This window comes from Xenopus laevis, chromosome 2S (assembly GCF_017654675.1).
Source record: "Xenopus laevis strain J_2021 chromosome 2S, Xenopus_laevis_v10.1, whole genome shotgun sequence".
NCBI lineage: Eukaryota > Metazoa > Chordata > Amphibia > Anura > Pipidae > Xenopus > Xenopus laevis.
The window spans coordinates 81,351,406-81,365,009 of NC_054374.1; the positions used below are offsets into that span (position 1 = coordinate 81,351,406).

General features: G+C 36.7%; 1 protein-coding gene across 1 annotated transcript in view; it reads left to right on the forward strand.

Moving 5' to 3' along the window:
- Positions 1-292: 292 nt before the first annotated feature.
- runx3.S (RUNX family transcription factor 3 S homeolog) overlaps positions 293-13,604 on the forward strand; it is a 34,584-nt gene continuing 21,272 nt past the window's right edge. Inside the window, exons 1-3 of the mRNA XM_018249591.2 lie at positions 293-1,282; positions 4,265-4,421; positions 9,461-9,565. Of these exons, the coding sequence (XP_018105080.1) occupies positions 1,025-1,282; positions 4,265-4,421; positions 9,461-9,565 (520 nt within the window). The 5' untranslated portion in view covers positions 293-1,024. The remainder of the gene's footprint in view (positions 1,283-4,264; positions 4,422-9,460; positions 9,566-13,604) is intronic.

Below are 13,604 nucleotides of genomic sequence, written 5' to 3' on the forward strand. Positions count from 1 at the left end.
CTGCTGATGGTAGGGAGGGGGGGTGACACTCATTAACCTCAGTTACGCCACAAGCAATCAATGCTATTCAAGACAACCAACATATGATAAGGGTCAAAATTGGGTTTCTTCATTTCCTGATCGGTCAGAAATCGTTCTAGTATAGAGGGAGCCCCATATAATAGTCTTTCCACCCCTCATCGCCCCCCCCCCCCATCCAGCCAACAGTAGCCCTTGTCCGTGCCCGGCTGTCACATCCACCCCACCCTTCAGTATAAATGGGACAGGCGGACAGGGGAACGAGCTGTGATTGGCAAGGCTTGTTGTCAGTCACCGAAACCGTGCCCCTCCCACCCCGTGTGACAGGTCTGGTGTAAATAGCGCACGGCCCAGCTGGACTCTTGTTGCTCTTTTCTTGCCAATTCATTAGAGCTGGAAGCTGCTGGGAGTGGATAAGAGTTGACACCAGCCTTTGGCACACGCTATTGACATTTAGTTTTGAAGGGAAGGGAGTGGACGGACTGTGTCCATTGCACAGGCAACTCTTGTGGAGGGAACACTTGCACACAGCCTCTCTGTCACTAATAATACTCCCAAACTTCGAGTTTGTATCCCTTTGTTGCAACAGCTTTTTCTTCACACAACCGGCGCGCAACATTTGTTTTGTGACTCGGGGGTTGGTGAGCGCAAAGCAGTTGTGTGAGAAGCTCAGTCACCCGCCCGAGCTCTTCCTTGTCACACAGCCGGCTCTGCCGGTCCCTTCACTCTCCTTCTTCCGCCCTCAGGCTTTGTGTGGCTTTGTCGCTGCTGCTGCTGCTGCGGAAACTCGAGGCGAGAACTCAGGGTGCATCAGCAGCAGCAGCAGCAGTGGCAGTTGCAGAACTGACAGTCACTTCCTGAGCCTCTGATCTCAAAGGACTTTAGAGAAGAGATCAGTGATAACTAAGCCTTTGACTATCAGACACCCGGGGGGCACAAGGAACTTACGTACAACTTGCTGCCATTCATACCCAGCGGCTTCCATTGCTAACACCCTGCTGTTGTAATGCTCATTCCCGTAGACCCCTGCACCAGTAGGCGCTTCACTCCTCCATCCACCTCCTTCCCCTGCGGAAAGATGGGAGAGAACAACGGGGCAATCAGCTCTTCTGCGCCGGGCCGGACGCGGCCAGAGATCCGGACTGTGGTGGATGTTTTGGCCGATCACGCGGGGGAACTGGTCAGGACAGACAGTCCCAACTTCTTGTGCTCGGTTCTGCCGTCCCACTGGCGCTGCAACAAGACTCTGCCGGTCGCCTTCAAGGTACGTGGGGCAGTGGAAGAGCTTTGGGGCATCCATAGTCTACTGTTTGTTTAGATCATCTCAATTCACATTCACACGGAGAAACAGGGAAGAAACTTTGGATTAAAGAAAGGAAATCCAGAAAGGCTTATAAAAGTATTACACTATCCTCCCAAACTGATTCAACTTTGCACATTGTAGTGTAGATACTGTTACAGGCAAGGCTTTCCCAAGGCACCGCTGCCAAAATCATGGATTATATTCCAAATATCCTTCACTTTTTTATACAATTTAAATAATATAGCCTACCCATATATATATATATATATACACATTTGCATGGCAGCACATTCTCTATTGAGGGCACATGTCCCTGTTTAATATTAATTCATTTCCCCCTAAAAAAAAGCAGATAGCCCAGTGATCTTATCATCTAGTCACTGGATATGAATGAAATCTTTGCAAATTCATTTAGAATGTAGATATATAGTGAAGAAAGTACCCCCTCTTGTAAAATATAAGGATATTATAAGTTACCGAGGAGTTTCATGACCATATACAGGTCATGGAACTCCGAGGTAAGTTCTAATATCCTCGTATTTTACAACTGGGGGTACTTTATTTATTATAATACATAAATTTCAGTGAGTCATGTGACAGAAATGACATCAGAACTCACCGTTTATAACTGATGACATCAGATCTCACCATTTATAAGGATATCATTTACAAGATATTCATAGCTTTTGTGTATATATATATATATATATATATATATATATATATATATATATATATATAATATATTTTCTGCTGACTGGTCCTGTTAGAACTGACACACCAGCCACTGCTAAAGTCTCTGGGTTATATTTTTTTATAAAAGTATGGAATCTGCTAATCAGAACTTGAGAGACCCAGGGCTTTAGAGGGATAGATATATATATAGATAGACAGACAGCTATTCATGCAGATATATGCTATATTGAAATACCATTTCACCACTTCAAAGACCAGCAACAAATTCAAGGTCACTTCTTCCCTTTCTGAAAATTTATCGTTAGTGATGAACAGAATTTCAATAAAAATTTCCCCAGCTCAGAAAAGATTTGTTCATCAACTGTTTTATCATGATGCAGTCAAATACAAGGGCAATTCAAAACCTTTTCAGATAAATGTTGCCATTTTTATTAGATTGATTGATTGTCTTTGCTGTTACAAAAGCTGCCGTTCAGAAAAATATTTACGTTTTTACAGCTTTTTCATTTAAAATCAAAGCTGAGCACCATTACAATATCAAATGTATACTGTAAAACATGTTCTAATGGGAGATATACACATATTTATACATATATATATATATATATATATATATATATATATATATATATATATATATATATATATATATATATATATATTTGTGGTTGTGAGATATGTGGTGACTGATTATGGGAATTCAGAAGGAAAATGTTGCTAAACTTAAGCGACGATCATGGTTTAAAGATTGCAATGAAAAGAAGAGAAAATACTCATACTGTATATCAGCTTGCTCAGATGTTAAATTATCAGGTGTAATAAGCATGCAAAAAATAGAGGACATGTTTAAAAACTTCCTTTAAGATAAATAAGAGAAAGGCATTAGCAATGTTTAATAATGACTATTGTATATTTTTTCGATTCAGAAATATGTTGAATTGTACTTGCCTATTTACATTTCATTGACAATATAACGTAAACCTTTAACACATTTCATACTTATATATTTTTTTTAACTACTGATATTCAAAGAGAACTGTTTCAAACAAGCATATTAAATATTTTTTAAAATGAAAGTAAGAAATGCAGAGCCCTGTTTGAAAACTGAAAATAAACATTTAACCAAATATATAAATATACTTTCTGCCATAATAAAAAAAACTATATTAATAAGAGCCATATATGCTAAATGTTAAAAAAAACCAATCAGATATGGATACATTAAGCAGAAAGGAAGTGCGCATTCATATCATATATCATATCAAATCATATTCATATGCTTGCTTCTTGCACGTTAAAAGTGTAATTTATTATTTCATTCCTTAAACATTCAAATTAAACTGCACAAGCATTTACAATGATAATTAAAGGAATTTAAATATTGTATGCTGAAAAACATAATTGTAGTTTAAATGGGAGAGATACGTGCAGTTTTAGTTCACCCATAAACATTTTTACCTATACACATTTTAAGTAAGGACACATTATGCAATTACATATTCATTGATATCAATATAAAATTGTTTTTTTTGGGGCGTTACATTTTTAAGGCATGTTACAATACAGTGGAACTGGAGAAAAGAGAGAAAAAGCAGACAGATAGTTTTATAAATATGTATAAAAATCTATTCATATTATATATATAAGTATTCTTTTCAGAAGCCATTACACCGGGCTCCAAATCAGCTAAAAATCAGCTTGCCATCCTGTTTGGAAAACTATGAAATTGTAATTTTCCTGATTCTTATAAACCCATAACCATTTCCCAGTAAAATATTTTAATGCATAACAGTCCCAACAGACTAAACAGGAGCATTTTTTGTTATCTGTATTTATCATTGATATTTTCTTGTAAACATGATGGAAACTTGTACTCAAATGAATAGTAAATATACATAGGCAGCACATGTTATCATTTTGGCTATTTATTTCTGTTTGCCTTTTAATAAAGGTAAAGTAGGATGCCATAAAATAATCTAAATAGAGTTGTCATTATTTTGGAAGTATGTTATTAGAGAGGTGATGACGGGGCAATATTGAATAATAGACAAAACATTGAAGCTACAAATTAAAAAAGACACATGCCCATCATGTTAACCCTTTTCTCAAATATATATGGTGTATATGCCACAGAATGGAAAAAAAAAATCTTGAATCCTAAACAGCAGTTTAGACTACTCTACCTCCTGCCCTTGCCTCCTTTATTTGTGCTGCTTTGAACTGAATTTGTGTTGGTTCTGCCTGCAGGTTGTGGCTCTGGGAGATGTTCCTGATGGCACTGTAGTCACAGTCATGGCAGGAAACGATGAGAATTATTCGGCAGAGCTGAGGAATGCCTCCGCTGTCATGAAGAACCAAGTAGCCAGATTTAATGATCTTAGATTTGTTGGGAGAAGTGGAAGAGGTTGGTAGAATGACATTTTACATACAGCAATTAAGCATTTGTAGCCATTCATTCTCTGCTAATATATATATATTATATATTATATCCACACAGTATGTTTTTACATGTTTGAAAAATGATTTTTTTAAATTCGCGTGCGCTGCTTACAATTATGGATTTGTGAATATGCGACACTGCAGCAGAAACCGGTATTGCGTAATTTAATTTTGTGCGATAGACTTTGTCTTCTGTTTTATATAGAGAGATTGTAAGCTTTATGAGCCCAGGACCTCCATTCTCTTGTTTTTATCTAATTCTTGGCATGGCATTACTCTTGAACATAATCATTGTGTATAGTTATTTATATATGTATCAAACACACACACACATTTAACAGTATTATTACTAATAGAAAATTACAAACAGAGGAGTAACTTCTAGTGACAGGTACACACAAAAATTAAACAAACAAATTCAAGTTTTTAAAGTTGTCAGTGCCAGGAATTAGAATGTGGACAAAAAAGGATCCTGACCCAAAAAAGCTTGTGATCCAGGTAATTAAAGCATCATTAAGGATATAATATATATATGTGTATATATTTGTACCTTGATGGAAGTGAATATGTATATTAGTGCAGTTTTCTAGCAGCTGAAGGAAGTAGTTCTCATTTCTTTAGGAAAAGTGTGAGGGCTATAATATTCTTTTATTTACACTACTGAATTTATAGGACAGATGGATCACTAACTGTATGCAGGCTTAATGATTCATTGTTTTCTATGTGTTGCACCAGAATAGCAACAACAGATCCAAAGTTATATTTACTTGTAGGATTAATGCTGTTGAGAGGTCTGTGATGTGTCTTCAGGCTCACAGTACATTATATATATTGTACATTATATCTATCGCTCTCACCCTATTGCTGCCCATTTCCAGTGCATAATACTGTGTATTAACTAAATTTAAAATGTGGGACATCCTTTTAAGGGATTATGTATTATTTTCTAAGGTAATCAGATTTTGTTCTGCTATCAAAGTACTGGACCAAGCCTAAGGCTACATTATTGCACCGTGGGGATCTTTAAAATAAAACCAGTTAGCGAGTCACAATACTCCTCCCTTGCGTCGCTGCCCATGCTGCTGTATGAAGCATAGATTTGGGGCATAGCTGTTGCCATAAATCTGCTACTCTCTAAGGAGATCATTGAACTAAGTAGAAAGTTGTCTGTTACAGCAATTACCGACCAATATGATGTCCCAGAAAGCAGAAGTGCTGTTAGTAATAGTGAAGCCTCCAATGCAAAGTCAATCTAATTGCTTGGTCTATTTCTCTTTGAACAAAAACAATGACAAAACAAACTCTCACAAGTATTGTAATTATTGTTTCTACACATCTAGCAGAATAATATAGTGGCACCTAAAATATAGTGGTGCCTAAAAATAATATTAAAGAAAATGTATTTTTAAGTAATTTTTCTTTTTGGCATCAAGTAAAAATTGGACCCCTTTAAAGGTATATGTCTTTGATGGAAGCTGAGAGTTCATGGAATTGACAAAAAGTAATACTGTATGTTTGGGTTTTTGTAGGGAATCTCTTTAGTGTGCAACATAAAAGCTGTGTTCTGCATGGGTCACTACACCACAGACTATGTAAGAATAACATATTTCAGGTTTTACAGAATCACTACTGTTGAAAGTGGCTTTTCATTTTGGATAGTGGCCAAAGATGAAACTTGGCAGTTTACCAGCCACTGAATTATGTATCAATCACATGCCCCTAGATTGCTATGAGGGTCATATACTTATAACAGATGACAAGTCAGTACAAGCAAAGGGTAAGAGTGATTGTATGCTCTTTCCAACCTTCCACTAGGTGTCACTGTTTGTCATAACTGGACTGCACCACTAATTACTAGGGGTAGGCAGAGTAGGCACGTGCCTAGGGTGCAAAGCTGGGGGGGCGCCAGGCACGTACCTGCTCTGTCGTCTACTCCATGTCTGGTCCCATCTCTCCCCGACTGCCGCTGGTATTTTTTGGGTGAAATGCGCTTCTGCGCATGCGCACACGCCGTCTTGCGCATGCACGCGCAGGGCACCTGCCCGGGTTGGCACAGCTCTGGTCTGGGAGAACAGACAGGGAGTTGTCACAACAGCATAGTTAAGTCACAGGGAAAAATTTGCTGTAGACGAAATGTCGCTGACACCCATTAAAGTCTATGGCCGTCAAAAAATTTTTTTGAAGCACAACGCCATACAAATCTATGGGCATCATTTCTGCATCAAAACAAGGCGAAAAAATGTGCCCATCCCGCAAGCAAAAAACAAGTGTTTCTGCTACTTTATTCAGTATTTCACAATACTTAACCCCCCCCTTTCTTCACAGTGGTAGATACCTATTAACCATTGGTGATCGGAACTGATTCACTTACATTTATTGCAGTTTCTTTTGAATGCTGCGTTCATCTGAAACAGTCAGCCCATTCTTATGCTAATATTTATTTCTGCTCCTGCATTAATTAGAACCAGTGCTATCTTTCCTGTAGACAATTCATGTTTACTTGTTATGGTTTATAAAAGTCAGACAGTTTACATTTCTTTCATCCATTTCTTTAGGTTTCTAAAACATGCATATTTTCATACTCTCATTCTATCTCAAGTGCTGCATTTTAAGGAGTGCACACTAGCAAATGGAAAATGGCTCCTTTTATGAATTAGGCTTTGATTTCTGCACTTAATTATCCGGTTCAACCTTTTTTTTTTCATGCTTCCAAAACAAATTTCCAAGACGGAGTGCTGTGTAACTCCAAGTCTGCTCTTTGAACTCATTTTGTTGTGTAGTGTTGTTATTATAAATTCCAAAGGACAGGTTCAATATCGACATTATTTTATAAACCCAAATAATTTAAATATAATCTCATGACCACATCAACAGAAGATTAGTCAACTAGCACATTTGATAGAGTACAGTGTGCCTATGACTGTCCAGATCTTTGTGGTTAAACTGGAAATAATAGCAAAAACCTGCATGGCTTATGCAAACTTGCTGATCGCTGTCACTGTAAACAATTAGAGCCTCTTATGATAATAAGTAAAACCATGCAGTTTGTGGAGAATTTCAGATAATACAAAGCAGAGTTTTCCAAGCCCTTCAGTTCATTACAAGGTTTGTATAATATATTAATAAGTCGTCCTGCACTCAAAAGTGTGAAGGGCCCTAAATGTCACCCTAACTGCTCTTCAGATACAAAGCCACCTTTTTCAGTATTTCTAATACAGAGTATAATGTAATGACTGCTATACATTATAGGACATTACAAGCCTAGACCATAGACTTCCATGATGGCTGTAACATGAGTCTTTTTTTTTTTATATAAAACTTCTAATGGGTTATTATTGTTAAAGGAAAACTATACCCCTGAACAATGTAGGTTTCTATAAAAAAAATATATAGGATAAAACAGCTGATATGGAAAACCCTACTTCATGTCCAATTTTCATAATAATATACATTTTATTACTGTAGTATGTGCCATTGGCTAATCCTAAGTAGAAAATTGCCATTTTAAGAAATAAGTGATTCTATGATTTACAGTGCACATAAACAAACCATACATGCTAGGTCACATGAGCCAATTAACAAGCAAAGTTCTTTTACTCCACACCTCTTTCTGTTACAGTTAAAGCTGCAGTATTTCTGTTCCGATGATCTCTGAGGCAGCACAGAGAAAATCATAAAATGGGGGATCAAGGGGAAAGATATAAAAGAGCAATATTCCGGGTTCACTTAATATGATATAAATCTGTTACTTAAGTCTTCATTTTGGGGGCATAGTTTTCCTTAAAATAAAATATGTAAATAAAATATGTAGCCTTTAATATCAACTTAAGACCCCATGCCCTTATAATGAGTAATTGCAGGAGGCTGAGTAATCAGTCTTCAAATTCAAGTTTTTTTCAATTGCAGTTGCAAAAACAAAAATTGGGATATCCTTATACGAGGCAGTGCAATCCTATTGGGTTTATTTAGAGGCTTATTTATCAAAGGTGGAATTATAAAAATTCATGTGAATTTTTTTTAGTTCGAATATACTCAAAATTCAACTGGGATGCTATTTAAGAAATTTTTTTAATGTCTAATATTAGATCCAATGGTTCTGTCCCGAAAATTCTAATTGTATTAGATTCATACGAATCAAGTTTTTCTCCCCCCAAAAAACTAGAATGTCAGGAAGGCTAGTAACATCTCCAAATGGCTCAACGGACCTCTTCCATTGACTTGTAAATGAACTCAGCAGATTTTAGGTGGCAAATATTCAAATTAGTAATGTTTCCATGGTTGGGCTGTCATAAATCTCACATTCGAATTCGAATTTACTATTCGACCCTTGATACATCTGTCCCTAAACGTTTACATGATTTTTTGGTAGACTTAAGGTATGGAAATCCAAAATTATGGAAAAATCTCTTATCCAGCAAACCACAGGTCCAGAGCATTCTGAATAACAAGTCCCATAGCTGTAGTCTATACGCATGTAGCATTACTTAATGCCTGGTTAAAAGCAGGTGCTTAGTAAACGTCTCAGTTCACTATATTTTATACATTTTTTAAGTGAATACTCCCAGTGTACACTATGTTGGTTATTTTTGCAGGTTTCATTTGCTCTTTTATTCGTGTGCAGTTAATATACACCATGCAAGAATGAATGTGTTTTTAACTGTGACTGACTGTAAGCATGGGGAAGTGTGATGCTGCTAACAGAGACCACAGTAGAATAGGTTTGTCACCTACCAGCCTCCAGTCAAACCTGTTAATTCATATGTTTGTGTGGTGAATCTAGTTAACAATAGTTTTTTTATTGTGTCTGTTTAAGTATGAGGCCTCATAACTGTATATGGCCATACAACTGATCTGTGATCCTTATATTTTGCATTATAACTCATTGTGGTTACTTAAACCATAAACTGCATCACTCTTAATCATTTTGTTCTATATCATAGAAAATAGATGGCTAAGTGGTATGTGTAAGATGGTTTAATGTATTTCATACACCTCTTTTCTCAGGGAAAAGTTTCACTTTGACAATCACAGTTTTTACAAGTCCCACACAAGTTGCAACGTACCACAGAGCCATTAAGGTGACTGTTGATGGACCACGTGAACCAAGAAGTAAGTTGCAAACAATTTCAGTTGGACTATATTTCTTTTGAGGTCAGTCTGAATGTTTTCCAGCTGGGAGTCAAACAGTGTATACAGCGAAATGCTTCTGTGAAGAAAAATTGCTTGCAACATTTTTCCAGATGCTATTCTGAGGGATTTATTTAGAGCATTTTCTGTGCAAAGAAGAATATAATCATACTCTTTAAGAACCTACAGTATCTTTTTCTGTTAGGAAGAAGTACACTTAGAACATAAAGTAATAAAAGTCATTAACAGAATACCATATTGATAATAAAAGGGGTTCTAAACCCCCAAAAATGAAGTGAATAGTTACTCAGAGTGATCCTTTGAGCATTTTTTCAGTTTATATTAATTTTCTATTTTTTGCAGTATATGAGATATTAGCAGTTTTAGGCTACTAATACTAGACTTTTACTAAAAAACTTTCTCTAAAAGTCAGAGAGGCAGTAAACTCAATTAAATTGCACACTCTCCTACACAATTAGGTAGAAATGATTGGAAAACAACAGAGTCTGTGCATGTTACTTAATGCAGGGAGGGTCTATTGTTGCTTAGCAATGTGATGTCATGTTTGACCTGTAATCCTGTGTGATTTTCTTCTTCCTCTTCCTGTGAAAAGTTCCTGTTGCAGACATGTTATGCTGAGTTCTATAAAACAACCAAATTACTGTTCACACAGAAGTTGGTGTGTCTGTCCTCACTTACAGAGAAGCTGCACATGCAGTTCAGATCAGCTCTCTGCTAACAGAAATCTCAGTAAAAATAACAAACCTATTGCTGGTGAAGTGCTGGCTGAAGTCATATTGCTGGCACTTGTACTGGGGAAAGTGTCACAGCTGTATTTGAGACAATACTATTTGTCAAAAAGTGTAAGTTACTTTAAAGGGGATTTTCACTTTTAGTATGGTAGATAGTAATATTCTGATACAATTTTCAATTGCCTTTCATTTTTTATTATTTGTGGTTTTTTGTGGTTTTTATTCAGCAGTTTTTCAGTTTGCAATTTCAGTAATCTGGTAGTTAGGGTTCAAATTACCCTAGCAACCATGCACTGATATAAATAAGAGAGGGTCTGAATAGTAAGATGACTAATAAAAAGTAGCAATAACAATAAATTTGTAGCCTTACAGAACATTTGTTTTTTTTTTTTAGATGGGTTAAGTGACCCCCATTCAGAGTCAGAAAAAGAAGGCTAACGATTCAAAGACTTAGAAAAACATGAAGGCAAATTGAAAAGTTGTTTAGAATTAGCCATTTTATAACATACTAAAAGTTAACTTAATGGTGAGCAACTCCTTTAAGTAACAAGATCAGCAAAACAGACATGTTATGAAGCAAATAGCATTGCATTATGTCCTGTTGCTGTAACACACCAAGCCCTCTGATGAGTCTACAGTCACTGAAATGCTGAAATTCGGAATAATTTGGAAATAGCTGGATACCTTCACTTATCTCTGAATTTTAATCACTTAGTGGTGGGATCAGGCATTGACTCTAATCCAGGGCCAGAAGTAGGGGTAGGCAGAAGAGGCAGGTGCCTAGGGCGCACATTTGGAGGGGTGCCAGGCACAGTACCTCTTCTGCAGCCTTCCCCTAGTTCGAACCCTTGTGTCCCTCACCTGCAGCAGCAATTCCTCCATTCCGGGTGCATGTGCGCTCATGAGGAGAAGACAAAACGGTCAGCTTGATTGCCTAGAGCGCCCGGCCGAATTGGCCCAGCACTGGTTTCACCTATGGAGTAATGTATCAAAATATTCTCATCTCCATGAAGCAATGTAACTCACATTTTTCTTAGCTGCTGGAACACAGAACATGAATGGAATACATGTACACCTCATATGTCTCAAGTCTGAAGTCAGAATAAAAAAATGCATTCACACTAGATGCACATTTCCCCCATAACACTTTTTTTTTAAAATTCTTATTGTAAACATTTCCCACTAAAAGCTATCTGCCCCAAAATGCTGAGAAATAATAAAAACCAAGTACAAGATAAGAATAATATTACTGTTACTAAACTGCTCCAAATGTGTTTTTTGAAAAACTGCTGTTTTAGATCAAACTGTGTGGTGAGATTTTTAACAAGCAGAGATGGAAATCAAACATAAAACACCTTTTTAAAAACTTGTAAAAAATAAAACTTGCACCCATAGATAGCACTGGTGGGAAAATATGAAAATACCTCCTCACATTTGGCATGATATATGTTGATGTACTTCAGCAAACAGGAAGAGCGAAAAAAAAGGTGAATTTCCTGTGCAATCTTAACTGCTGTTCATTATTTGAAATTGGCAATTTGCTAGAGACAGTCTTTTCAGCAGAAAATAGCATTTTGAGATTAATGTATCTTTTCTTCATTCTCAAATACTAGATTCATGATGGTTATTCCTTCTTTTCAGTACAGGAATAGGATCTATTAACTGCAATGCTTGGGATCTGGGGGTTTTTAGAAAGGGATCTTTCTGTACTTCATAACCTAAGTATGCTAAAATAATCATTGAAACATTAAAGAAACCCAGTAGGATTTTTTGCCACCAATATGGTTTGATAAAGATCCATTGCAAGTTAATGTTTATTATTACAAAGAAAAGCAGGGGTGCACCAAATCCAAGATTCTGTTCAGTATTTGGCCTTTTTCAGACGGATTTAGATCCGAATCCTTGTGCCTGGCTGAACAGAATACCAATTTGCATATGTAAATTATGGGGTGAGAAAGATAATTATGTGACTTTGTCACAAAACAAGGAAGTAAAAAAATGTTTTCCTTTCCTGCCCCTAATTTGCATATGCAAATTAGGATTAGAATTTGGTTCAGTATTCGGCTGAATCTTTCATGAAGTATTCGGGGATTTAGCCAAATCTCAAATAGTAGATTTTGTGCATCCCTAGAGAAAAGGGAAATCATTTTTTTAAACATTTGCTTAAAATTTACTTTATGGGAGATTGCCTTCCTGTAATTCATTTTTAGGTAATGGATATCCAAATAAGACATCCTATACTATTTAGAATGGTATTCAATAATTGTTAGGAATATCCTATTTCACTTAAAATGCTTTTTACTGCATTTGGAACTCTGGCTTTGCCAGGGGTACAGAGCCTTTATCTTCCCATTAGGAGATACCAAGGGGCAGATTTACTAAGCTCGAGTGAATAATTAGAATGAAAAAATATTCGAATTTCGAAGTAATTTTTTGGGTACTTCGACCATCGAATTGGTCAAATTCGATCGAGTCAAATGATTCCAACGATTGGAAGTAAAAAAAAGGGACCATTCGACCCTTCGATAATCGAAGTACTGTCTCTTAAAAAAAAACTTTGACTTTAAACCTACCGAAGTCCAATGTTAGCCAATGGGGACCTTGCCCAGCACTTTTCTAAGTTTTTTTGGGTCGAAAAAAATCCTTCGATCGATCGCTTAAAATCGTTTGATTTGAATGATTTCATCGTTCGAACGAACGATTTTTATTCGTTCGTTCAATCAAAGCTTTTGTGCTAAAATCCTTCGAATTCGATATTCAAAATCGAAGGATTTTACTTCGAGGGTCGAATTTGAGGGTTTTTTAACCCTCGAAATTCAACCCTTGATAAATCTGCCCCCAAGAGTAGCCCAGACTGCAGAAAAATATGTTTTTGACCTCAGTTACCAACTACCTATGTAGTTTTCATTGTACTCTTTTGTATTTTTCCAAGGACACAACAATAGTGAGGAACTGTTGTAAATTGAGACAAGTGCAGGCCAGGACTGTTACTGCTGAGGCAGCAGGAGGGAAGCTAATTACAGATTAGGGATAAGATTAGGGAAGGAAAGATTAGGTAAGTGACAGAGGGGAAACCTTACTGCAAAGCAGTGGAAGTTGAGGATGAAGTTGTGACAAAAGAGGACCACAGGAGGACTAGGCAAGTGTGTAAATGGGCAGCTGCAGGATGAGGTAAGGTCAGAGAGGAAAGTTGTAAAACAAGAAAAGACTAACTATAAAGAGCACCAACAATAATACCTCAAATGTTGTCACGTGTGACTAAGTGGGAC